This window comes from Engystomops pustulosus, chromosome 4, assembly GCF_040894005.1.
Source record: "Engystomops pustulosus chromosome 4, aEngPut4.maternal, whole genome shotgun sequence".
NCBI classification, from domain to species: domain Eukaryota; kingdom Metazoa; phylum Chordata; class Amphibia; order Anura; family Leptodactylidae; genus Engystomops; species Engystomops pustulosus.
Genome location: NC_092414.1, coordinates 197529555 through 197549733, shown reverse-complemented (window position 1 = coordinate 197549733; position 20179 = coordinate 197529555). Strand labels below are relative to the sequence as shown.

General features: G+C 42.3%; 1 protein-coding gene across 1 annotated transcript in view; it reads right to left on the bottom strand.

The window, feature by feature from the left end:
• Window positions 1–16887, bottom strand: part of SLC18A1 (solute carrier family 18 member A1) — a 33984-nt gene extending 17097 nt beyond the window's left edge. The window contains exons 1-6 of the mRNA XM_072149382.1: window positions 16705–16887; window positions 9078–9228; window positions 4964–5155; window positions 2348–2481; window positions 1321–1630; window positions 1149–1207 (exon numbers count right to left, since the gene is read on the bottom strand). Coding sequence (XP_072005483.1) covers window positions 1149–1207; window positions 1321–1630; window positions 2348–2462 — 484 coding nt within the window. The 5' untranslated portion in view covers window positions 2463–2481; window positions 4964–5155; window positions 9078–9228; window positions 16705–16887. The remainder of the gene's footprint in view (window positions 1–1148; window positions 1208–1320; window positions 1631–2347; window positions 2482–4963; window positions 5156–9077; window positions 9229–16704) is intronic.
• Window positions 16888–20179: the final 3292 nt, after the last annotated feature.

The following is a 20179-nucleotide window of genomic DNA, read 5'->3' as shown; positions in this document are numbered from 1 at the left end:
TTTGTTAAAGGAATTGGACATTTTACTATCAGAGATTTTTTTACATATAGTTTAGATTTATAGAGAGAGAGTAAAGACCAACTTGTAATAGCTGCAACAGTGGCCCATATTGTGTAGTAAAGGCTGTATAAGGCTTTCCCTAGCAACGTTCATTTAGATTGTTACTAAGGTGAACATTTGCTTTCCAATAAAAACTACCAACAAAGCTTAATTACGTTAATTGACATACTTTATATCTGATCTATTATTGACCCTGCACCTACCTCAAGGGGACTTTATGTATCGGCAGCCTTGGACATCTTCCTTTTCTATCATTGATAAGGAGCTTTTCTCCTGTAGTAGGGAGCTGTCTTGATTGTGTCATTTATAGTCATTTATACATCTTTTAAGTCATAGCTAGAAAGCATTTCCGTCAGTCAACCTAAAGGGGCACATTTACTAAGAACAGTGTATTGTGTACTATGTGCAGTTGCTTGTGTAGTGTGCAGCAGGCACCAGATTCAGGATTTCTACGGCCCTTTCTTCATGAATCTGGCGCCCCCTGCACTGCCGCGACAGAGTGCACCACATTTTTTTTTTGTTGCACCTTAAACATAGAGAGTGAGACACATCTTTGTCAGACTTTGCATGCTAAATCTGGCACATGTCGTGCCATAATATTTCTTTGAGATTTGGACAATCTCGTTTTTAAAGAGGAAAAATAAGCTGATCACTGCTGAGATCTCAAGGATTCCAGCAACAAGTGCTTAGTTTCCCTACAGCACCTCCACAGGTGAGACGGTGCATTGCAGTTCCCAATGAAATCAATACATTCCACCAGGCCTGAATTAAGGTAGGTGGATGCACTGGGCACAAAATCTGTTAGAGGCGACCACTGAATGTAACCCCTACAATACCACACAGCTGGTGGGGGCCCCCTTATGAGGGTGGGGGCACTAGGGCTTGCTACCCCCTCCATTCCAGGTCCATCAGGGCTAAATAGTTCCTTGTAACTGGTCTCTACATTGGATGATCTATGACAAAAATGCTGTAGCTTAAGTCAAGGAGTCTGAAAGGTAACACTAGACCTGTATTGGTGTTTTATAAATGCATACATATTTATAGTTTCCTTTTGTAGAGTGTTGATAATAGTTGAATGCATAACTCACTTATGGTAGACAGGAATAGTATGATGAATCCACAGAACATTGGCATATCATATCCCACCCTAGGAGAACAAGAAGAGAGTCAAAACAAAAAGAGTTGTGAGTGGCCAAGAAGACAGATTATCGAAGAGCGCTCTGAATCTTGTAGTAACCCCAGCCCTATAATACCATTTACCTGTTGGTGATGAGTCCTACTATGGGGTTGACCAGAAGTTGTAATATTGCTTTGGAGGCAAAGAGAAGACCAACTTGGACATTCTCTTCTTGCAGGACACTGGTTTCCTTGTTGCAGCTGTCATTAGTTGGGGCTTCGAGGGTCTGGTTGATGATCCCATGGTGAGGTGAATGGCCACTTAAGAATGTGGAGTTGTCATATAAAGAGTGTATGGAGGCAAATGAGGACTTGGGATCAGGAGAAATCCGGACCACGGATGTGTTCTCATTCTTGTGTTCTTTCTCGTAGAGGAAACTCGGAATGATGGGAACTAGATAGAGAGGTATATTAATTTGTTCTTAATATGTGGATAAAACTTGTGTAATCGATATGTAGATGTAAATTGGCTTATCTCAAAGCTCCTGGATCCTAAATCCAAAAGAATACCAACCTATCTATGATGTGACATTTATAATACGAAGGCCCCCCCAATAAGCCTTGGGGGCCTCCTCAGGAGAAAATCTACTTCTTCTTATGGCTATACTGGATGTCATCCCTTAACTAATATAATCTAGAATAACACTCATCTGCAGTGTTTTTCATTTTTTGAGCTCTAACTTGTCAATTTTACATTGACATTGATGTATGAGGGTTTGCTTTTTGCAGGACAAGATCAACTTTTTAGTGGCACCACTTCACTAGATTCATGTCACCACCCAAAACTCATTTCAGAAGCAGTCTTTACCCGATTACCATGGAGGAGCTAAAGGAAGTATTGCCTCATGGTAAATTACTGATGTCCTTACATACTTCTATTATAAGACTTTCAAGTTTTTCCTCCTTCCCTGCATGCTTTTCCTTCAGGGTCCTCCAATCCCTTCTACTATACCAGATTCCTATAGCACCCTATAGTCCTCAATGCCGAACAAGAAACATGTAGGATCTGGCACCAACCATGAAAAGATAGGGTAAAAAATAAAAAAGGATAACAAAACACTTTTTCGATGACTATCCGGATTGTGAGAAACATCTCTAAAGACAGACATACCAACCACTGTGAAAAGCATATTATCCAGGAGAAGGGCTACAGAAACCACCACAAGGACCACCTCCCTGGAGCCCCTCTTCTCATTCAGCCACCTGCATGGCCCACAATCCATCATGGCGCCGGGGAGGAACACCCTTCAAAAAGACAGAGAAGAAATGGTTAATTGTTATATGGAACAGTGGCCAGCAGTCCAAAGAAGAAACCCTCTGTAACATCTGAACCCGTTCGGGCTTCAAAGCCATCATCTGTCCATAAAGTATGTCAGAGAATGCCCTACCGACTGTGAGTTTGTATTTACTTTGCTTTCTGTCCTGCACTAATCTGAACACTGCCTTATTTCACTCCTGGCTGTCTTACTTGATTTACACCACACCCATCTGTCTCCTGCTGACTATGTTCTGGGCTGCAGATGGTGCAATGGACAGATGCTTCTTCCACTCACATTCATCCCCTGCTAGTTTGGGTACCGATCCAATCACTCTTTAGCTTGGGACTCTGATTCTTACAATAGGATTGTTGACCTACTTCCCAGTGTTTGTTGTAAGTCTCCTTTAGAGCTTGCAGGCTTCCGTATTTTTGGTCTTCTGACTTTTGCTAGTCTTCTGTCCATCCATGTGTCTCTTCTTTCTGTACTGCATTGTCCCCTTGGTTTCGACCTGTATTTCTACGACCATTTTTCTGTGCTTGTTTGTCCTACGTTTTATTATTTTTTAAAATTTGTTTCCACTTTTTTGCAGGTGGGAAATGTTGACAAGTTGTCACCTATCATCTAGGGTAGGATTGGAAAGTAGATAGGGACAACTGGTTGGATCTCGCTTTACAGCTTACTGCCCATGTCTGTCCTTTCCTTGTCCATATTATTGCCCATTGCTAAACAGAAGCAGTACACCTTCTTTTTGGATAATACAAAAAAATTCAGTCAAGTGTAAGGGGACAGAGTCTGTTGCCTCTGGCTCTGTCCCCTGTATAGCTTCTACCATTATAGAGGGTGTCTGCTTCAGCTGATTGGTGCTGGGTTGTTACTCCATCACTTTGAGGAGTCTGAGGATAAGTCACCATCAGCAAAGGACCCCGCCCCTTTAACTAATAATTCTGCATCATTTATAAACATAATAATGCCTGTAATTAGTTTGTTCAAATACATTTAGGGGCAGATTTATCAAGTGTCTAAAAGTCAGAATATTTCCAGTTGCCCATGGCAACCAATCACAGCTTCCCTTTAACATATTCATGAGCACTGGTAAAATGAAAGCTGAGCTGTAATTGGTTGCCATGGGCAACTGGAAATATTCTGACTTTCAGACACTTGATAAATCTGCCCCATAGTCTTCATAAAACAAAAAATTATAGTTTTTTTTTGTATATACAGCTCCTATACAAATGGAATGTGCTTCCATGGAAACAGACTACAAGGACAAGCTATGTAGTCAGATTCTGCAGCTAAGCTCCCCTCCGTCTGTCCCTGTACATATTGATAACATACAATGTATAGGCAGGAGATTTTAATTCATATTTTGATTTCCTTCATTTATGTAAATCAGAGAAAGAGGTAACAGACTGATAACTAATGTACAGATGATCCTTATGTCCCATTATAACTGAGATTGCGGTTACTTTTGCTGCGCCTGTTTGACTGATATATGTAGCAGAGCTGTGGTTTGTCATGTACTAAACCTCTTGGCATTGGTTATAAATTGTATTGTATTGTATTATATTCATTATGAATAGATGGAGTCCATAGTCCTGTGTAACAGATATCACAGAATGGAACCAAGTGACAAACTTACCTCAACTACATCTATTTTTGCTATATTGTTCCTATATTGTGCTATCCCTCCCAAAAAAATCCCATAAAATACCTCAAATATAATGTATCCCACAATAAAATCTTCATCATAACTTTATTCATGTCACATAGACCAAGGTTTAAAAAGGTATATTTTGGATCAGCCCAGCCCTACTGTGTCCCCTCCAGCCAAATATGCATTATATGTGACACCTATGGCACCGCTTATCCCAAAGGACACATTAGGATCAGACTGGGCTGGATAAGCGGACGCACACCCCTGCTAATATGTGAATAAGGTAACATCACCAAAAGGCTCAATTATTTAAAAGATACATACAAAAATGGGAGGACAGAAAAACCTTCTGCTTATTCAAACATCCAATGTGCAAATATTGTAGCATGACAAACTCATCACTGCTGCATCTAATATGCAATAACATAATAAAGTAAAGTTGTGCATACTACTATCTATTGTACATCTATAAAAGAGGTAAAGGCTATTGCCCCTATGATTTGTAAAGCGCTACGGAATATGATGGCGCTATATAAATAAAGATTATTATTATTATGATACAAATGACTATAGATGTAGCAGGGCTGAGCTTGTTATTACAAGTATAACTACATAGTGAACTGTATTCAGCTAAAGTAAATTCAGCTCTGCTACATCTCCACAATGAAATTATCCGCTCTTAACTTTTTTTTTAATTTAATGGAAAAATCAGTTGTCGTGCCTATGTACTACAAGTACTACTACCCCTATCATCTTATAGATGCTACTGTGAGCACTTCCCGGACTATAGCAGAGCCATAAGATGTGATCTTACCTTGTGAGCACCTTGTGAGGTTACGTCCTATTGCTGGGGAGATGCTGGTCTGTGTCTGGTGTCAGTCCAGATCAGAGACTCCATCCAATGGCTACTTGGATTTTTGCCCTGCAGCCAGCGCCTGCGTCATGGGAATAGGGGGTTAATAAGGCACCGTCTAGCCTGCTCTCTGTCACTGGTTATCACCTCCATCTGAGAGAGAGGAGAGAGATAGATAGGGGGATGTGAGTCACTCAGCACTGTGTTTGCTTTTCCTTACCATTCCCTGGGACAGGGTGACGTGCTTGGTTTTTTGTGCCTGAGGGTGACAATAGGAAAGGAAGTCTCCATATGGACAGATGTAAGGAGTCTGGCTTATGTCACACAATGGGGGGACGTCATTAGATGCCTGGACTCCCAAACTGTCCCTCTTTTGCCTTTGGACTAGTTTGCATCGTCATTGGAAAAAGCTAATTGGAGCCTATGTCCCATGCTCTACAGAAAACTATGTGCAGGGGTTTAACGACAGCCATAGCAGCTGCTATGGGGCCCACAGTGCCAGGGGGCCACGGCATCCGAGCTGACACACTATAGAATGGAGGATGTACACCATTATATACATATTGGGGCACATTAACTTACCCGTCCCGTTGACGCCGCCGATCGGGAATGTCCGACGAGGATTCACTAAGATCATGCGTCCAATTTCCTGCATGTGTCCGCCGGAGTTCACCTTCTTCTTCCCGGTGCATGTGAGTGCTGATCTATCGACACAATTTGGTTTTAAAATTCCACGGTTTGTCTTAATCAGTCCGGTTGTCCGACGTCCACGCCCCCCGATTTGTGTCGCATGCAAGCCGGCGCTGATGCGCCATAATGCGATCTCGTACGCCCGGGGAAATTCAGGGCAAAACGGTAAACGGTAACAAAAATGCGGTGTTCGGACCCTTAGGGTGGTGACACACATGGCGTTTTTAGGCCGTTTTTGGGCCGTTTTTAGTTTTCAGATAGTAAAATACGCATGCGTCAAACGTGTTTTTGACAGGTTTGACCAATTATCTTAATTCAAACTGGGCAAAAACGCATGCGTTTTCAAAAACCGCATGCGTTTTTAAAAATCTTTTTTTACGATCTGAAAACGGCCCAAAAACGGCCTAAAAAAGCCATGTGTGTCACCAACCTTATTAAATGTACCCCATTATGCTGCACATTGTATATAACAGTGCACATCTTCCACAGTATACAGCATGAATCAGCAGCTCAGATAAGAAATTTTGGGTGAGAGGGAGGGGATAGCAGAATGACAGGACTAGGATCTCTAATTCCTGCCGTGTACTTCCCCCATGTGGTCAGAAGCTACTGGGACAGAAATGTGTAAGTGTATAAATGTATATATCAGTGCATAAATGTGTACGCATAAGTGTATAAATGTGTGAGTATACAAATATGTATATGTATATGTCCCCATTTAGAAGTCTACTATGGGTTCCTGCCCCTCCTAGGCTCCTGATTATATGAAATTTTTGGATTTATTTGCAATAAACACAATACAGATGTATACAAGCAAGGCAAAAGGCAAACCGGAGCCACGGAGCCATCTTCTCAATTTGTCTGATTCCCAGCAAATGGGCACAAAGGATCCTTGGCGTTGGGTACTAGTACAATTTTGTAAATGCTCACTTTACCATTTTTATCTTTAATATCCCAACCCTCTACCCCTTTTCCCTCTTTTGCAATGCCAAGTGCCAAGTGGAGTCCTCTGATGTGGCTATTGGTGCCACTGAGCCGGTGGTGGCAGGTGGCGGTAAGCAATTCTTAATTTTTGGATATTATGTGGATTGACTTTTTGAACTGAAAGGACCATCTTCCGTCTATTGTGAGATCATATTGTGATGTTTGGTCCAATAAACATTCAAAGATAAAAAAGTTTTTGTGTCTTTTATTGTGGGGGTAATGGTCCACAGCAGTCAGGTTAGGAACGGAATTAGATAGACAAGACAAGATAGAGGTGGGTATGAAATGGCTACTGGGGGTGTGGGGTAGCGTTTGGCCCCGGCGCCATATGAGGCTACTACATGCCACCAGTAGCATCGAAAACTAATTAGCATAATTTATTAAAATTTAATTCGGCAACAGCTGTCGAATTAGGCTAAAACAGGATGCAGCGGCTGCTTACTCATAGATACAGGCAATGTGACTGTGGTAATCTTCTTATATTTGTTATCCATGGCCTCCTCCCTTCTAAAATCAACTTCTGAATTTATGTGAATGAGCCTGAGCATGGCTCCTGGGACCTCTTCATACTGTAGTTTCACTGGCTGTTACACTGTCTCACACTCCCCCTGCTCCCTCAGCACCACACCCAGAGAAAGTGTCAACACACAGTGGGACGGGGAGATGTGCTTGTGCACAGTATAACAGCCTGTTAAGCTGCTGCATATAGGGGCTCTGGTAACCCCCTCCCACAAGAGCACTTCAGGCTCATTAGCATAATTAAAAAGTTGATTTTAGAAGGAAGAAATCCAAGAAAGCCATGGATAACCAATATAAGAAGATTACAGTCACAGTTTATCATGATCGATTTTCATGGTAGATTTCCTTTAAGACTGTAATAGTCTCTCTAACAATTGACTCCCATTGTTTTATCTGCCATAAAGCAAACACACTCTGCTGCAAATAACACAGGAAGTGTGCATCTCCAATACGGCCATTTCTAGGGTGAACTTTGTGTTATAAACCTCTGGACTAACCCCTATTACTAGCTGCTCTCAGTTCTAAAGGACCATTAGGTGTGGGGTCTGCCGTGTCTCGGTCTTAGGGGATTAATTAGGAAGTGTCACCAGGATATATTGGTGTATTCTAGAGATGTGGAGATACGGCGGGAGAATATATTGGACATCTTTATGAGTACAGATGTTACGAGGACACTGAGCTCCGGTTATAATAACTCCAGCAAACACTAATAAATGGGGCAGGAAATTGGCATAAAGCGTAATCTCTGGCAGCGGGTGAATGACTGCGAAAACAGACTGTGCGCTGATAAGACGCTGCCGTCACCGAGTGATATCATGGATACTGTGACCTCTATAAGGCACAAGAGGGACCTGCACATCAATGGCCACTATGTCATATTCACATTTCCCTGGTGGCAGCCAGAATCAGTTTTACTCAAGATGGAGGGGGTGTAAACTGTGTAAAATGGCGGCTGATCAAAAGGTACCTCATATAATTACTAAAATGGCACCAAATGATAGGCCCCAAGCTGCCATGGCAACCTATTGGCTTCCTGTGAGAGATGTTACGCTTATTGCAGTGGGAGCTCGGGTGGCGTCAATGGTGATTTCACAAGTCAAACAAATTTAAGTGATTATTGTCCAGCTATATTCTCTGGGCTGACAATGAAGTAATATATACCATACTACTATAAGACATGGACCAGCTGCATTGTTCTCCATAGCTCCATATAGACTTACTAGACTTTTGTTTGGTGTTAAAAAGCTAATGATGATAGTGGGGAGGGACATGTCTGGCAACCTGTGTATCATGAATCTCAGCGCAGAAAGGGGGAAGGATTTACAGTATTTAAACTACCAAACAAAAAAAATGAAATCTCAGTGTTGAGACTTGTGGGCCCTTGGTATATTACAGGCCCAGTCACAACAGTGACCAACAGTCCGTTAGTCCACTCAGCCAATCTTTTAGCAAATTTAGTGTTCCCCAGGATGGGACTCCAGGGGGAATGTCTGGTCTAGGGTAGACCTTTCTAGAACCAGCCAAAGTTGGGCCAGTGGTAGGGTTAGTGTGGTTAGTTTTGGGAATCACAGACACTACCAGTGCAAGCATGCTAACATGACTGAAAGGGAAGCCTGTTATATCTACGCCAATCTACAATATGCAAGAGGTAAGTTGCTGAACGTTTTACTGCAAAGTCTATGTAAATAATCATGTTGCTCCCTAGCACTAGGGTGCCCTCCTCTGCTAGGGCCCATAAGAGAAAGGCAACCTGCCCAGAGTTGGGAATATATAATGTGACTAAGGTAGTCAGTATGCCAGTCAGCTTATCCTTCATTAGTTGGTTTCTAACCACGTCTCGGTCCAAAGTACAGATCTACAAATCAAGAAAGAGATTGAAAACCCCTTAGATGCAGGTGGAGGACTGTAGGCATCTGGGAAGTGAACATCCGTCATTTTCGGAATTCTCAGAAGTGGGTTTCCTGTCTTAAGGCTACACGGTTCTTGCAGAGGAGATGCCGAAGAGAGGACTTCTTCTCCTGGACATTCAAGTCCTGTGAATTAAGAAAGACAACTGTTACATCTGCCCTTTCCAGTTTCAAAGAGTGTGATTCAGATCAAAGCGACAGGATGGGGAAGGGCAGAGGAGGAAGAGAGAAAACAAGAGAGAGGAAGGAACAGAAAGAAATCAACACAAGAAAATAGTAAAAACAGATAAATAGGCCTAAGTCCTAAAATTCTCTAAACACAACTAAACGCTCTAATACATCAACATAGTGAGTACCCCGTCGACCACCACCCAAGCCAATAGCAAATAGTAACATTCGCCCCCCAACACCTACCAGAGTCCAACCAGAACTAAAAACACTTGCAGGACAAAGGGGAACACCTTGAGGCCCAAAGCCCCAACTATAACTATTGTCTACAGTGATTATAGATGACCTTATGGGCACTGTGTCTATATAAGCCAGTGTTTGTGCACTGTGACTATGTTTGCTGTGGGGGCACTATTACAATATTTTAGGGACCCTGTGAATATATTGGCTTAAGTGGGGGCACTATTACTATACTAGCTACTGTGGAAGCACTGTTACTATATTGAATACTGTGGGGGCACTGTTTTTATATTGGCTCCTTTGGGGCCACACTTAATATATGGCTACTGTAGGCACCCTGTGACTATATAATCTACAATGGGGACCCTGTCATTAAATTGTCTACTGTAGGGGCACAGTTAATATATTGACCACTGTGGGGGTCATGGTTACTATATCAGCTAGTGTGGCTCCCCTGTTACTTTATTGGCTACTTTGGGGGCATTATTACTATATTGTCAACAGTGGGGCCCTTCTAGCTATATTGGCTACTGTGGGGGCCCTGTAATTATATTGTCTACTCTGAGAACCTACTGACTGCAATGGTTACTGTGGGGATACCATTACCAATCATGGCTATGGCTATTTGGAAAGAGAGTCAATTTGCCGGACTGGCGAAACGTCCAGCTTTTTTTTTCCAGCTTTCCAGTACACAGCATGGAATATTAAATACTGATACAAGGACGTACAATTTGTTAAGCAGTAATCAAGCCCTTATAAAGTTCTGTACAAGGAAAAATAAAAAAAAATGTTTTTTAAAGAAGTAGAGCAAAAAATGGAACCGCAAAAGTTTAAAACGACATTGTCAGGAAGGGGTTAAGGAGAGTGGTCTACAGGAGGGATTTCACTGTATTTGCAATAGTTGTTTTTCATGTTTAAATAACATTTATAATGACATTGATAATTGTGCAGAACTTTAATATCTCAGAGATAAAAAATAACGGCACATTGCCGCCCCCTGCTGGTTATCATACAGAATACACATCTTTTAAAACTAAACTAAACATTTGTGCCAGACTTTGCATTTACTGTAATTACTTTATACAGAACATTGTACATGGTCCAGGTTATAGTGATGAGTTGACAGTATTTTATTGGCAGTATGCAGGGCTAGGTTCAGGGTTACATGTAAGATGTCTTCTGATTGATTAACAATTTATTTCATTGCTTTTTTCATGCACAACCCCAAATTCTGAATATGTTGTCTTACATTTTACTACGTGTATTGGTGCCACATCATATCCACACAATACAGTCCCTGGCACTTTTACCAGGGGCCAATTTAGGACCTTGTCGTTAGAGGAATGGGCAGTGGATTCACAGACTTAAAGGAAATCTATCACCAGGATGAAGGATTGCAAACCCAGTACACTGACATACTGGTGTGTGCCCCCTCTGTGAGTATCTGCACTGCTTTAAGCTTCTTATGGCCTTGTCCTTACAAAAAAAGGCTTTAAAAATTATGTAAATGAGCCTAAGGGGCTCTGGGCTCCAGGCTGCATAGGTGTTAATGGAGCCTAGAGCCTCTCAGACTCATTTGCATAATGGTAAAGCCTTTGTTTGGTAAAACCAAGAGCATAAGAAGCTAAAAGAAGAGCAGATGTCTGTGTGCTTGGTTTACAACCCTTCATCCTGGTGGTAGATGTCCTTTAAAGGGGTTATATCTCTTTAGACATAAAAGGGGTCTTACAGCCACCTACAATTGGGTGAGTGGGGGACTGCTACACCCCCCCCCCCTAAATTGGCATATAATGCTTAGAACTTCATACATATGCTTATCCTGTAAATTGCCCTGAACGTTGCATAGAAATCAATTAACAAAAAGTTTTGTGCAATTAAAAAGTGACAATTCTGTGAAGTTTTATGCACATATATCAATTCGACCATCATAAACCCAAGAATGGGGGGCGTTGTGTCTTCTATTCTATGTTTCATATTGGGAGCAGGTCTCCCCCCTCTCCCTTCCATGATGAACACCTCACACTGGCTGGAGTGCGAGCAGGATGTGAGCTGGTAAAATCCCGTCTGAGCTCACACAGGAGGATGATGAAGGTGATGAATAGCTCCATGGATGGTAAACACCGCCTGGAGCCAGCGCTCTGTATCACTGCAGATTAATCGCAGAATTAGGCAGAAGCAGCCGGAGGTAGCGGCCGCTCCCCTACTAAGGGACGTAATGAGAGGAAAGTACAAGCAACAGGTGGATGACAAAGCGCTTGACTAATTGTGGATATGAGGAGACAATATGACAATCATACATCATGGTGATCAGGTGGGCCCTGCCATGTGATAACGGAGGAGAATCGTGACCCTCAATCCCGGCCCCTTATTTACTGGTGACCTCTGATCTCTGCGGGTTATGCTATATATACTACATAAATGAATGGTCCCCAATATCAGATTGTTAGGGTCTCACTACCGGACCCCCGACTAATTAGATGCATTAAGCTGCTTTGGTCACATTCACAGGCTGCAGTTACACGACCCTGCCACTATACAAGGGATGGAGCTGTGCTTTTGCCTCCATTCTTTAGGGCATTTAATGCCAAAAATTATTCTTCACACAGTGCCAACATGGCAATTTCAGCAGTAATTTATTGCCCCCTGCTCCATCACAGCTTTTAATCGTATTGGCATCCTGTGGACAACAATACAGTAGAAAGGAGGAGGAGAAATACGGATGATCATTGTGGCTTCTATTCAGGGTCCCTTGAACAGGAAGAATCCCTGGGCCTGGAGCAGGTTCTCCAATGATAATCTCTCTCCACACCTTCTCACTCCTCCTGTGGTCCCATGTAGCCAAGTAAATGTTGTTTTACAAAAGCATTTGGCGGGGCACGTCCTGGGCTATGTGGGGAACTCTGTGCTTGGGTGCTCAAAAAGAGGGCTCTGAGTGCCACCACTGGCAGCTATGCCAAAGGTTCCCCACCACTGCCCTAGGCTGTAGAGAAACATGCAGCTGCAAGGGTTACAGTGTTCTCCTTTTACTCCATCCTCACTATATTCCGCATACCCCCCAACCATTCTGGGTCCAATGAGGCATTCCCATATTTCAGGCTCTGTCCTGCTGTACAAAGCCAATGGGAGGTATGCCCCAGGACATGAACTTTATCAGCGCCAGGAATAGAGTGATAATGCAGTGATAATGCAAAGAACAGCTAGTGAGAAGAAGTGGAGGAGGTGCAGAAGAACAGGCACAACAGGTAAGTACCTGGTATTTATTTATTTTTTAATTAAGCAATAACAAGGAAGGGGGTAAAGAGGGCTGGGGCCACAATATAATGTGAAACTGGGGGCACAATAGGAGGGGGCCACAATGTGATAGGAAGCTGGGGGCCAGAATAAGAGGGGGCCACAATATGAGAGGGAGTGGGGGACACAATATGAGGGGGAGCTGGGGGATAAAATGTAGGTGGGAGCTGGGCATAATATGAGGTGGCCACAATGTAAGGAGGCATTAAGGGTGTAATTATAGTCTTTGGGTGTGAGTAGGGGGTGGGGAAATGCCAGGCTTAGGGCAAAAAAGATTTGGGCTACACAATGCGCAGCACATCTGTTTCCCTTATTTCGACTCAACCAAAGTTGGGAGATGGTCGGAGAAGATGCCTGTCAGAATCTCATGTGTATTATAGAGGTTTTTACCATAGAGATGGGGCACATTTACTAAGAGCTTTGTTTAATTTTTGTTCACGTTCTTCTAGACCAGTGATGGCAAAACTTTTAGATGCCGAGTGCCCAAACTACGACCAAAATCCAAATATTTTTTGCAAAGTGCTGATGCAACAATTTAAGCAGTAACTTATTACCCCCTTCTCTGTCACATGTTTAAATTGTTTAGGCACCTGAGGACACCAATACGGTAGAAAGAAAGAGAAGTATTTTGGAGTATCATTGTAGCTTCCTTCTGGACTACCTGGGACTCCAAGAATCCTTGAGTCCTGTCTGGCGAACTCTGCGCTGGGGTGATGGCGCAAGTGCTCATAGGGAGGGCTCTGAGTGCCACCTCTGGCACCCGTGCCATAGGTTCGCCACCAATGTTCTTGACTAAAACGGCTTGCACCGCTACATTTGTGTCGCACGAGACCCTTTTGTGGTGCAGCTGCGCTGGTCTCCATGCGACGCAATTTAGGGGACGGGAAGTCGGCCGATCCGACTGATTCGGACTGAGCGCGGGTTTTAACTTTTAAAGTGTGTTGCACGTCCTTTGTTAAAGGTGTACCACAAAAAAGATGGTGAACTCTGTCGGAACTCTGTCGAAGTGGCACATGCAGGATATTGGGCGCACAATCTTAGTGAATTGGCGCACCCAGCGTTATACACGGACCATGCACTTCCTGTGAACTCTAGTGACCTTGTATGTAAATGTGCCCCAATGAGTATTTGTTGTAGATAGATTGTTATGTTTTACAAAAAGATTCGTATTATTGGACATGGCACAAATAATTGTGTTTATTTTTTTTTAATCTTATTTAGATATATATATATATATATACTTTGCACATTTGTGGATTTGTTTAGGTGATTTGTTTGGTTTTTATATTTGTTTAATTTATACACAGTACACTTTGCACATTTGTGGGATTTGTTTTATGTGATTTTGTATCTGTTGCTCTGATGTTATCTCTCAGCACTAGAGATATGGGTTAAGTAAGTATTCGTCTTGTTTGTATATACTACAAAGCTGAGCCTGGAGTAAACCTGCTCGCTCTATACAGGGCATGGCCTGGTCACAGTGTCTTTTATACCCTTAGGCACTGGCATATTTTGGTGTGTCCAAATCAATTGTTTTAAATATAAAATATTTAGGAAGGCAGTGTGTGGAATTTATGTTATTCACTTGACTTTATACTGTAAGTAACTGTGGTATTTTTAGGGGTGCAGTGTGTTGATATCCTGCTTGGAGCTGAAATATTTGGGGAGAGAATTCTGTAGTGATAGCTCATGACAGGGAGAGGTCATTACACACTTCTGGGCTTCAAAAGAGAAAATGTCATCTGTAAAGTATTAGATCCATATTTTGTCTACCCAATTTTTGTCTTTTTTTGTGGTGTTGTAACTCTGGGGTGGGGTTGGTTACTGTTATTAATTGGTAACATTGGTAATGAGTGCTGACTAGAGATGAGCGAGCACTAAAATGCTCGGGTGCTCGTTATTCGATACAAACTTTTCGCGATGCTCGAGTGCTATCGGAAGACACGCGCGAACACCTGCAATTTGAAGAATAGAATAAAAACTGTGAAAACAGTGAACACAGGAGCATTTAAGTGCAGAATACATTGAAAGAACACTATTCTTCACATCCAGATGTTCGTGTACATCTCCTAACTTAGCGGAAGACACGCGCGAACACCTGCAAAGTGAAGAATAGTGTTCTTTCAATGGGGCAGATTTACTTACCCGGTCCATTCGCGATCCAGCGACGCGTTCTCTGCACAGGATTCGGGTCCGGCCGGGATTTATGAAGGTAGTTCCTCCGCCGTCCACCAGGTGGCGCTGCTGCGCTGGAAAGCAACTGAACGCGCCGGAATACACCAGCTCGGACCAAGTGAAGGTAAGCGCTTCCCAAGCGACACTTTTCCGGTTTTAAATGCGGCGGTTTTTCCGAATACGTCGGGTTTTCGTTCGGCCACGCCCCCCGATTTCCGTCGCGCGCATGCCGGCGCCGATGCGCCACAATCAGATCGCGTGCGCCACAATCCCAGGGCAATTCAGGTACAATCGGCGCAAATCGGAAATATTCGGGTAACACGTCGGGAAAACGCGAATCGGGCCCTTAGTAAATGACCCCCAATGTGTTCTTACAAGGAAAACATCTGTAAACATGTGTAATGTGTTATTCTTCACTGTAAACACTGTTCTTCACTGTCTTTTATTAATTTAATGCTCGATCTCGAGCCGGCGAGATACTCGTCCGAGCAACGAGCCGGTCCGAGCATGCTAACATTCGACTGAGCAGTATACTAGTATCTCTAGTGCTGACGCATCCCTAACCAAATCCCAGCCTCCAGCAGAACCCCCTGGAAAAGTAGCAATAATTCTGAAATAATCCCCAAAATTAATGCCCTGACATAACATCGCATTCATTTAATTTAGTTTTCTTGTGGGGTTGGATTTTGCGGCTTTCACTGTGCGCCCCAAATTAACATGTCAACTTTATTCTAATAACTTTTTGACACTTTGGTGTATGGAGCTGTGGGCAAAGTAATTTTTTGCAAAATTTGATGACGTTTTCAGTGCTATCATTGTTAGGACTGTACGACCTTTAGATCGCTTTTTATTGAATTTTATATGTTTTTCAAAATGGCAAAAAAGTGCCAATTTGGGTGCTATTTTCCGTTATGGGGTTAAACGTAGTGAAAAACCGTTATATTTTGATCCGCAATACCTAACTTGTTTATGATTTTTACTGTTTATTTATATTTATATGAGTTTTTGGAAAAGGGGTGATTTTTAGCTTTTTTAATTTAATTTTTTTTTGTACTTTTTTCATTTTTACTATTTTTCAGACTCCCTAGGGTACTTTAACCCTAGGTTGCCTGATCGATCCTACCATAGACTGCCATAATACAGTATGGCAGTATATGGGGATTTTCATCCTTATACATTACAATGTGCAATTAGCACATTGTAATGAATGGGTTAAAACTAGACAACCTTAGGTCTTCGGAAGACTCAAGACTATCATGGCAATGGATCACAGCTCCATGATGACGTCACGAAGAGCAACGATCTTCGGCAGCTTTCCCAGCAGTGATCGACGAGATAACATCCGCGATCAGTGCTAGCAAGGATCGCGGGTGTTACCGGTAAGCATTTGCTGCAATATGCAGCAAAGACTTACTGGCTATGTACCTGCACCCAACGCGCGCCGTACTACTTTTAACCCGGTAAGGGGTTAAGATAAAACATGTATTTTTCTCCAGGATAATAGATTGCTGGGAATGGGGGCAGATGAAAACTGCTATGGACCCTGGGCTGTATGAATATTATAGCCCCTACAAGTCTGGAAGTCACTTCCTACATAAGGTAAAATAAAAATTAAAAAAACAAGGATACCTGCGCTGGCTATAAAATTAGGACTATTAGGTTCGGATAAACGCTATACCACTAACGGATCTACAATGATTTAAACATCAGTGTGCACGATGCACTAACCTGTAAGTGGCACCCCTCATGTGTGGGAAGTTTGATTCCTTCCGTTTAGTGAGGTTTTGTCCCGTAGGTCTCGTAAATCTCATGTAGAGCAATAATCTTTTCGTGAGGTGTATTTCACTTCAGATAGCGTTTCCAAGCCAAGTAGTAATCCACAAAATGCAGATCAGCACGCGAGCCCCGGCCGGTGGCTTCGCTGTATCTGACTAACAAGGTACCTGTGACGTCACCCTAGGTACGGTCCGTCTGGTGAGACAAAAGGGTTTTCCACCGATGCGTTGTCGAGAGCTCCGGCTCTCTTCCTCAGGGTTGAATTCCTAATCTCACTGATGCGGGTAGTCTTATAGGTACGGTGCCATTATTAGGGAGAGAGCTGATCAAGTTCTTGTGGTTGGTCTGGACAAATAGTTTCGTTCTGTTTAGTTTTAAAATGCATCTTTTTATAATTCTGTTGTATCGCTATACCCAGATAAGGTGCCATTCTCAAAACATTTTTATTAATTTATAAAAAAATATATATATTTATTGTTAAAAACATAATATTAAAAAATCACTGTTTTAATTAATTGTCTTCCTAAAAAAGTATACACATATATACATATATATATATATATACACATATATATATATATATATATATATATCTATATATATATATATAGATATATATATATATATATATATATATATATATACATAGTCGAAGGAAGTGTAATATTTGGCATTGAACAAGTGAAAAAGAACTGGAGAGGGGGCAATTATATTAAATGTATGTCAAAGGCAGAAAGCCGATGGATATTCGAGCTAGATACGCTAATCCCTAATGGTTTGAACAGCGAGATCGAATTATTTGCATTTTAAGTGGAAGATTTACACTGGTACCCACTGCCCAATTGAAATATACTGATATATATATACTTTTTATTTTTATACACATTTTTATATTATAGTTTATGACTATGTATATATATATATATGTATATATGTGTGTACTTTTTTAGGAAGACAATTAATTAAAACAGTGGTGGAAACAATGATTTTTTAATATTATGTTTTTAACAATAAATATATATATTTTTTTATAAATTAATAAAAATGTTTTGAGAATGGCACCTTATCTGGGTATAGCGATACAACAGAATTATAAAAAGATGCATTTTAAAACTAAACAGAACGAAACTATTTGTCCAGACCAACCACAAGAACTTGATCAGCTCTCTCCCTAATAATGGCACCGTACCTATAAGACTACCCGCATCAGTGAGATTAGGAATTCAACCCTGAGGAAGAGAGCCGGAGCTCTCGACAACGCGTCGGTGGAAAACCCTTTTGTCTCACCAGACGGACCGTACCTAGGGTGACGTCACAGGTACCTTGTTAGTCAGATACAGCGAAGCCACCGGCCGGGGCTCGCGTGCTGATCTGCATTTTGTGGATTACTACTTGGCTTGGAAACGCTATCTGAAGTGAAATACACCTCACGAAAAGATTATTGCTCTACATGAGATTTACGAGACCTACGGGACAAAACCTCACTAAACGGAAGGAATCAAACTTCCCACACATGAGGGGTGCCACTTACAGGTTAGTGCATCGTGCACACTGATGTTTAAATCATTGTAGATCCGTTAGTGGTATAGCGTTTATCCGAACCTAATAGTCCTAATTTTATAGCCAGCGCAGGTATCCTTGTTTTTTACTTAAGTAGTGTTTGTAGCAGTGGAGAGGCACACTGTCCTTACCAGCGAAGGTTTTTTCCTTTCTCTTATTTTTGCTTATTTAAGCACTTTGTCCAACCCATCTACATCTTTGCGCCAGTGTATATCAAAAATACCCCCCTAAAATAAAAATAAATCAATAAAATTAGGCTTCTTGGGGAATGGAGGATCCATGTCAGGGCTCGGGGTCAGTGAACCCCTTGGACCACCACGGGAGATGACCAGAATCTAAGTGGCACCCAGTCTTCACCAGAGCCCGCCGCAAAGCAGGATTGGCTTGCTGCGGCATGGTGCCACCAGGTCATTCCACAGGTGCGACTAGCCCACGGTGGCAGCCAAGGTAGAAGTACAAACTCAGCGGGCAGAGATGCAAGGTCGGAGGTCAAGTCCGGGATCACAACAGGAGATCGATGCAGGATCAGGAATGGAGACGGGAACAGGAACAGGAAACACAATGGAAGCTTTCTCTAAGGCCTTTGACTCAAAGGTCCGGCTGAGGAGTAATAGAAGCTGCCGGTTTAAGAATAAACCCGATGCACTCGTCCTTTAAATCATCAAGAGCTGGCGCGCGAAAGCCAGCCAGGAAGCAGGGTGCCGCGGAGAGCGTCACGGGTGTGCCCACGCCACAAACAGACTGCACTAATTTTGATAAATGTGGGCAATTTTCTCTCATTTTGGGGATTTTAGTTTGTGTACTTGAGTGATTTCCTATTTTGCTAGTTGATGTTACCTCTCAGCACTAGTCATGTAGGTTTCTACCAGACACATCTGCTTTTCTGTTTGCACCCAGAGCTGCAGAGAGCTGAGCCCGGACTACACCGGCTTATCCTGTACAAACTATGTTCTGACCATGTCACTGTCTGTAGTAAAATGATGACAACAATCTATGAAATGTCATCTATTTATTTATTTATATATATATATATATATATATATGTATATATTTATTTTTATTAGGATTTTTAAACAAGAACAAAACAAAGTACAAATAAATCAGGTGCACTGACCCTCAAGAGCCCCCCTCCCCTTCCCCACAACAAAGAACTGTTTTATCTCTGAGGGTGATAAACCATACTAAATAGTTTTCCCTTCTTCTTGATCGATCTTTTAGCTCTTCTGAAAGTATAGGAAGACCATTTGGGACCAGCCCGTAGTCCCAACCGGAGGGGGGGCAACCCAAGGCAGCAGCAATTTCTCCATTTTTACTACAATTGTAATGAACCTAATGTGCCTTCAGAGAAATATTTTGTGTGCCATGTTTTCTGAATTGATGAAACTGGATTGAAAATCCTACATTGAGCCCCACTACTCTTGATGTGTGCGGTTCCCTTTGTTCTACGGGTCAGAATGACAGAGTCAGTCACAGACAGTTTCCTGAGCTGAAGTAATGCACACATAATACCAGGGACTTGCATGTACATCACGGTGGCTTCATATTCACGTCAAACCATGTAACATAAGAGGGGCTCGGGTCTGCTAGTATGGCAGCCACTGGTACAGACTGGCCTGGCTCTTATAGAGAGGGAGAGGAGCTGTAGTATGGCACCGTTCGTCTTTTCCCTAAAAGAACAAAATAGACAACCACAATGTAAAACTTGACCCATTGGGACACATTTATTTACCCGGTCCTGTCCCGATCCCCAAGGCGCGATCCACCAAGATTGTCCGCCCGATATCCTGCATGTGTCGCTTCCCCGCTAAGGTCCGCTGGAGTTCACCTTCTTCTTCCCGGTGCATGTAAGTGCTTGTCTTGCTACACA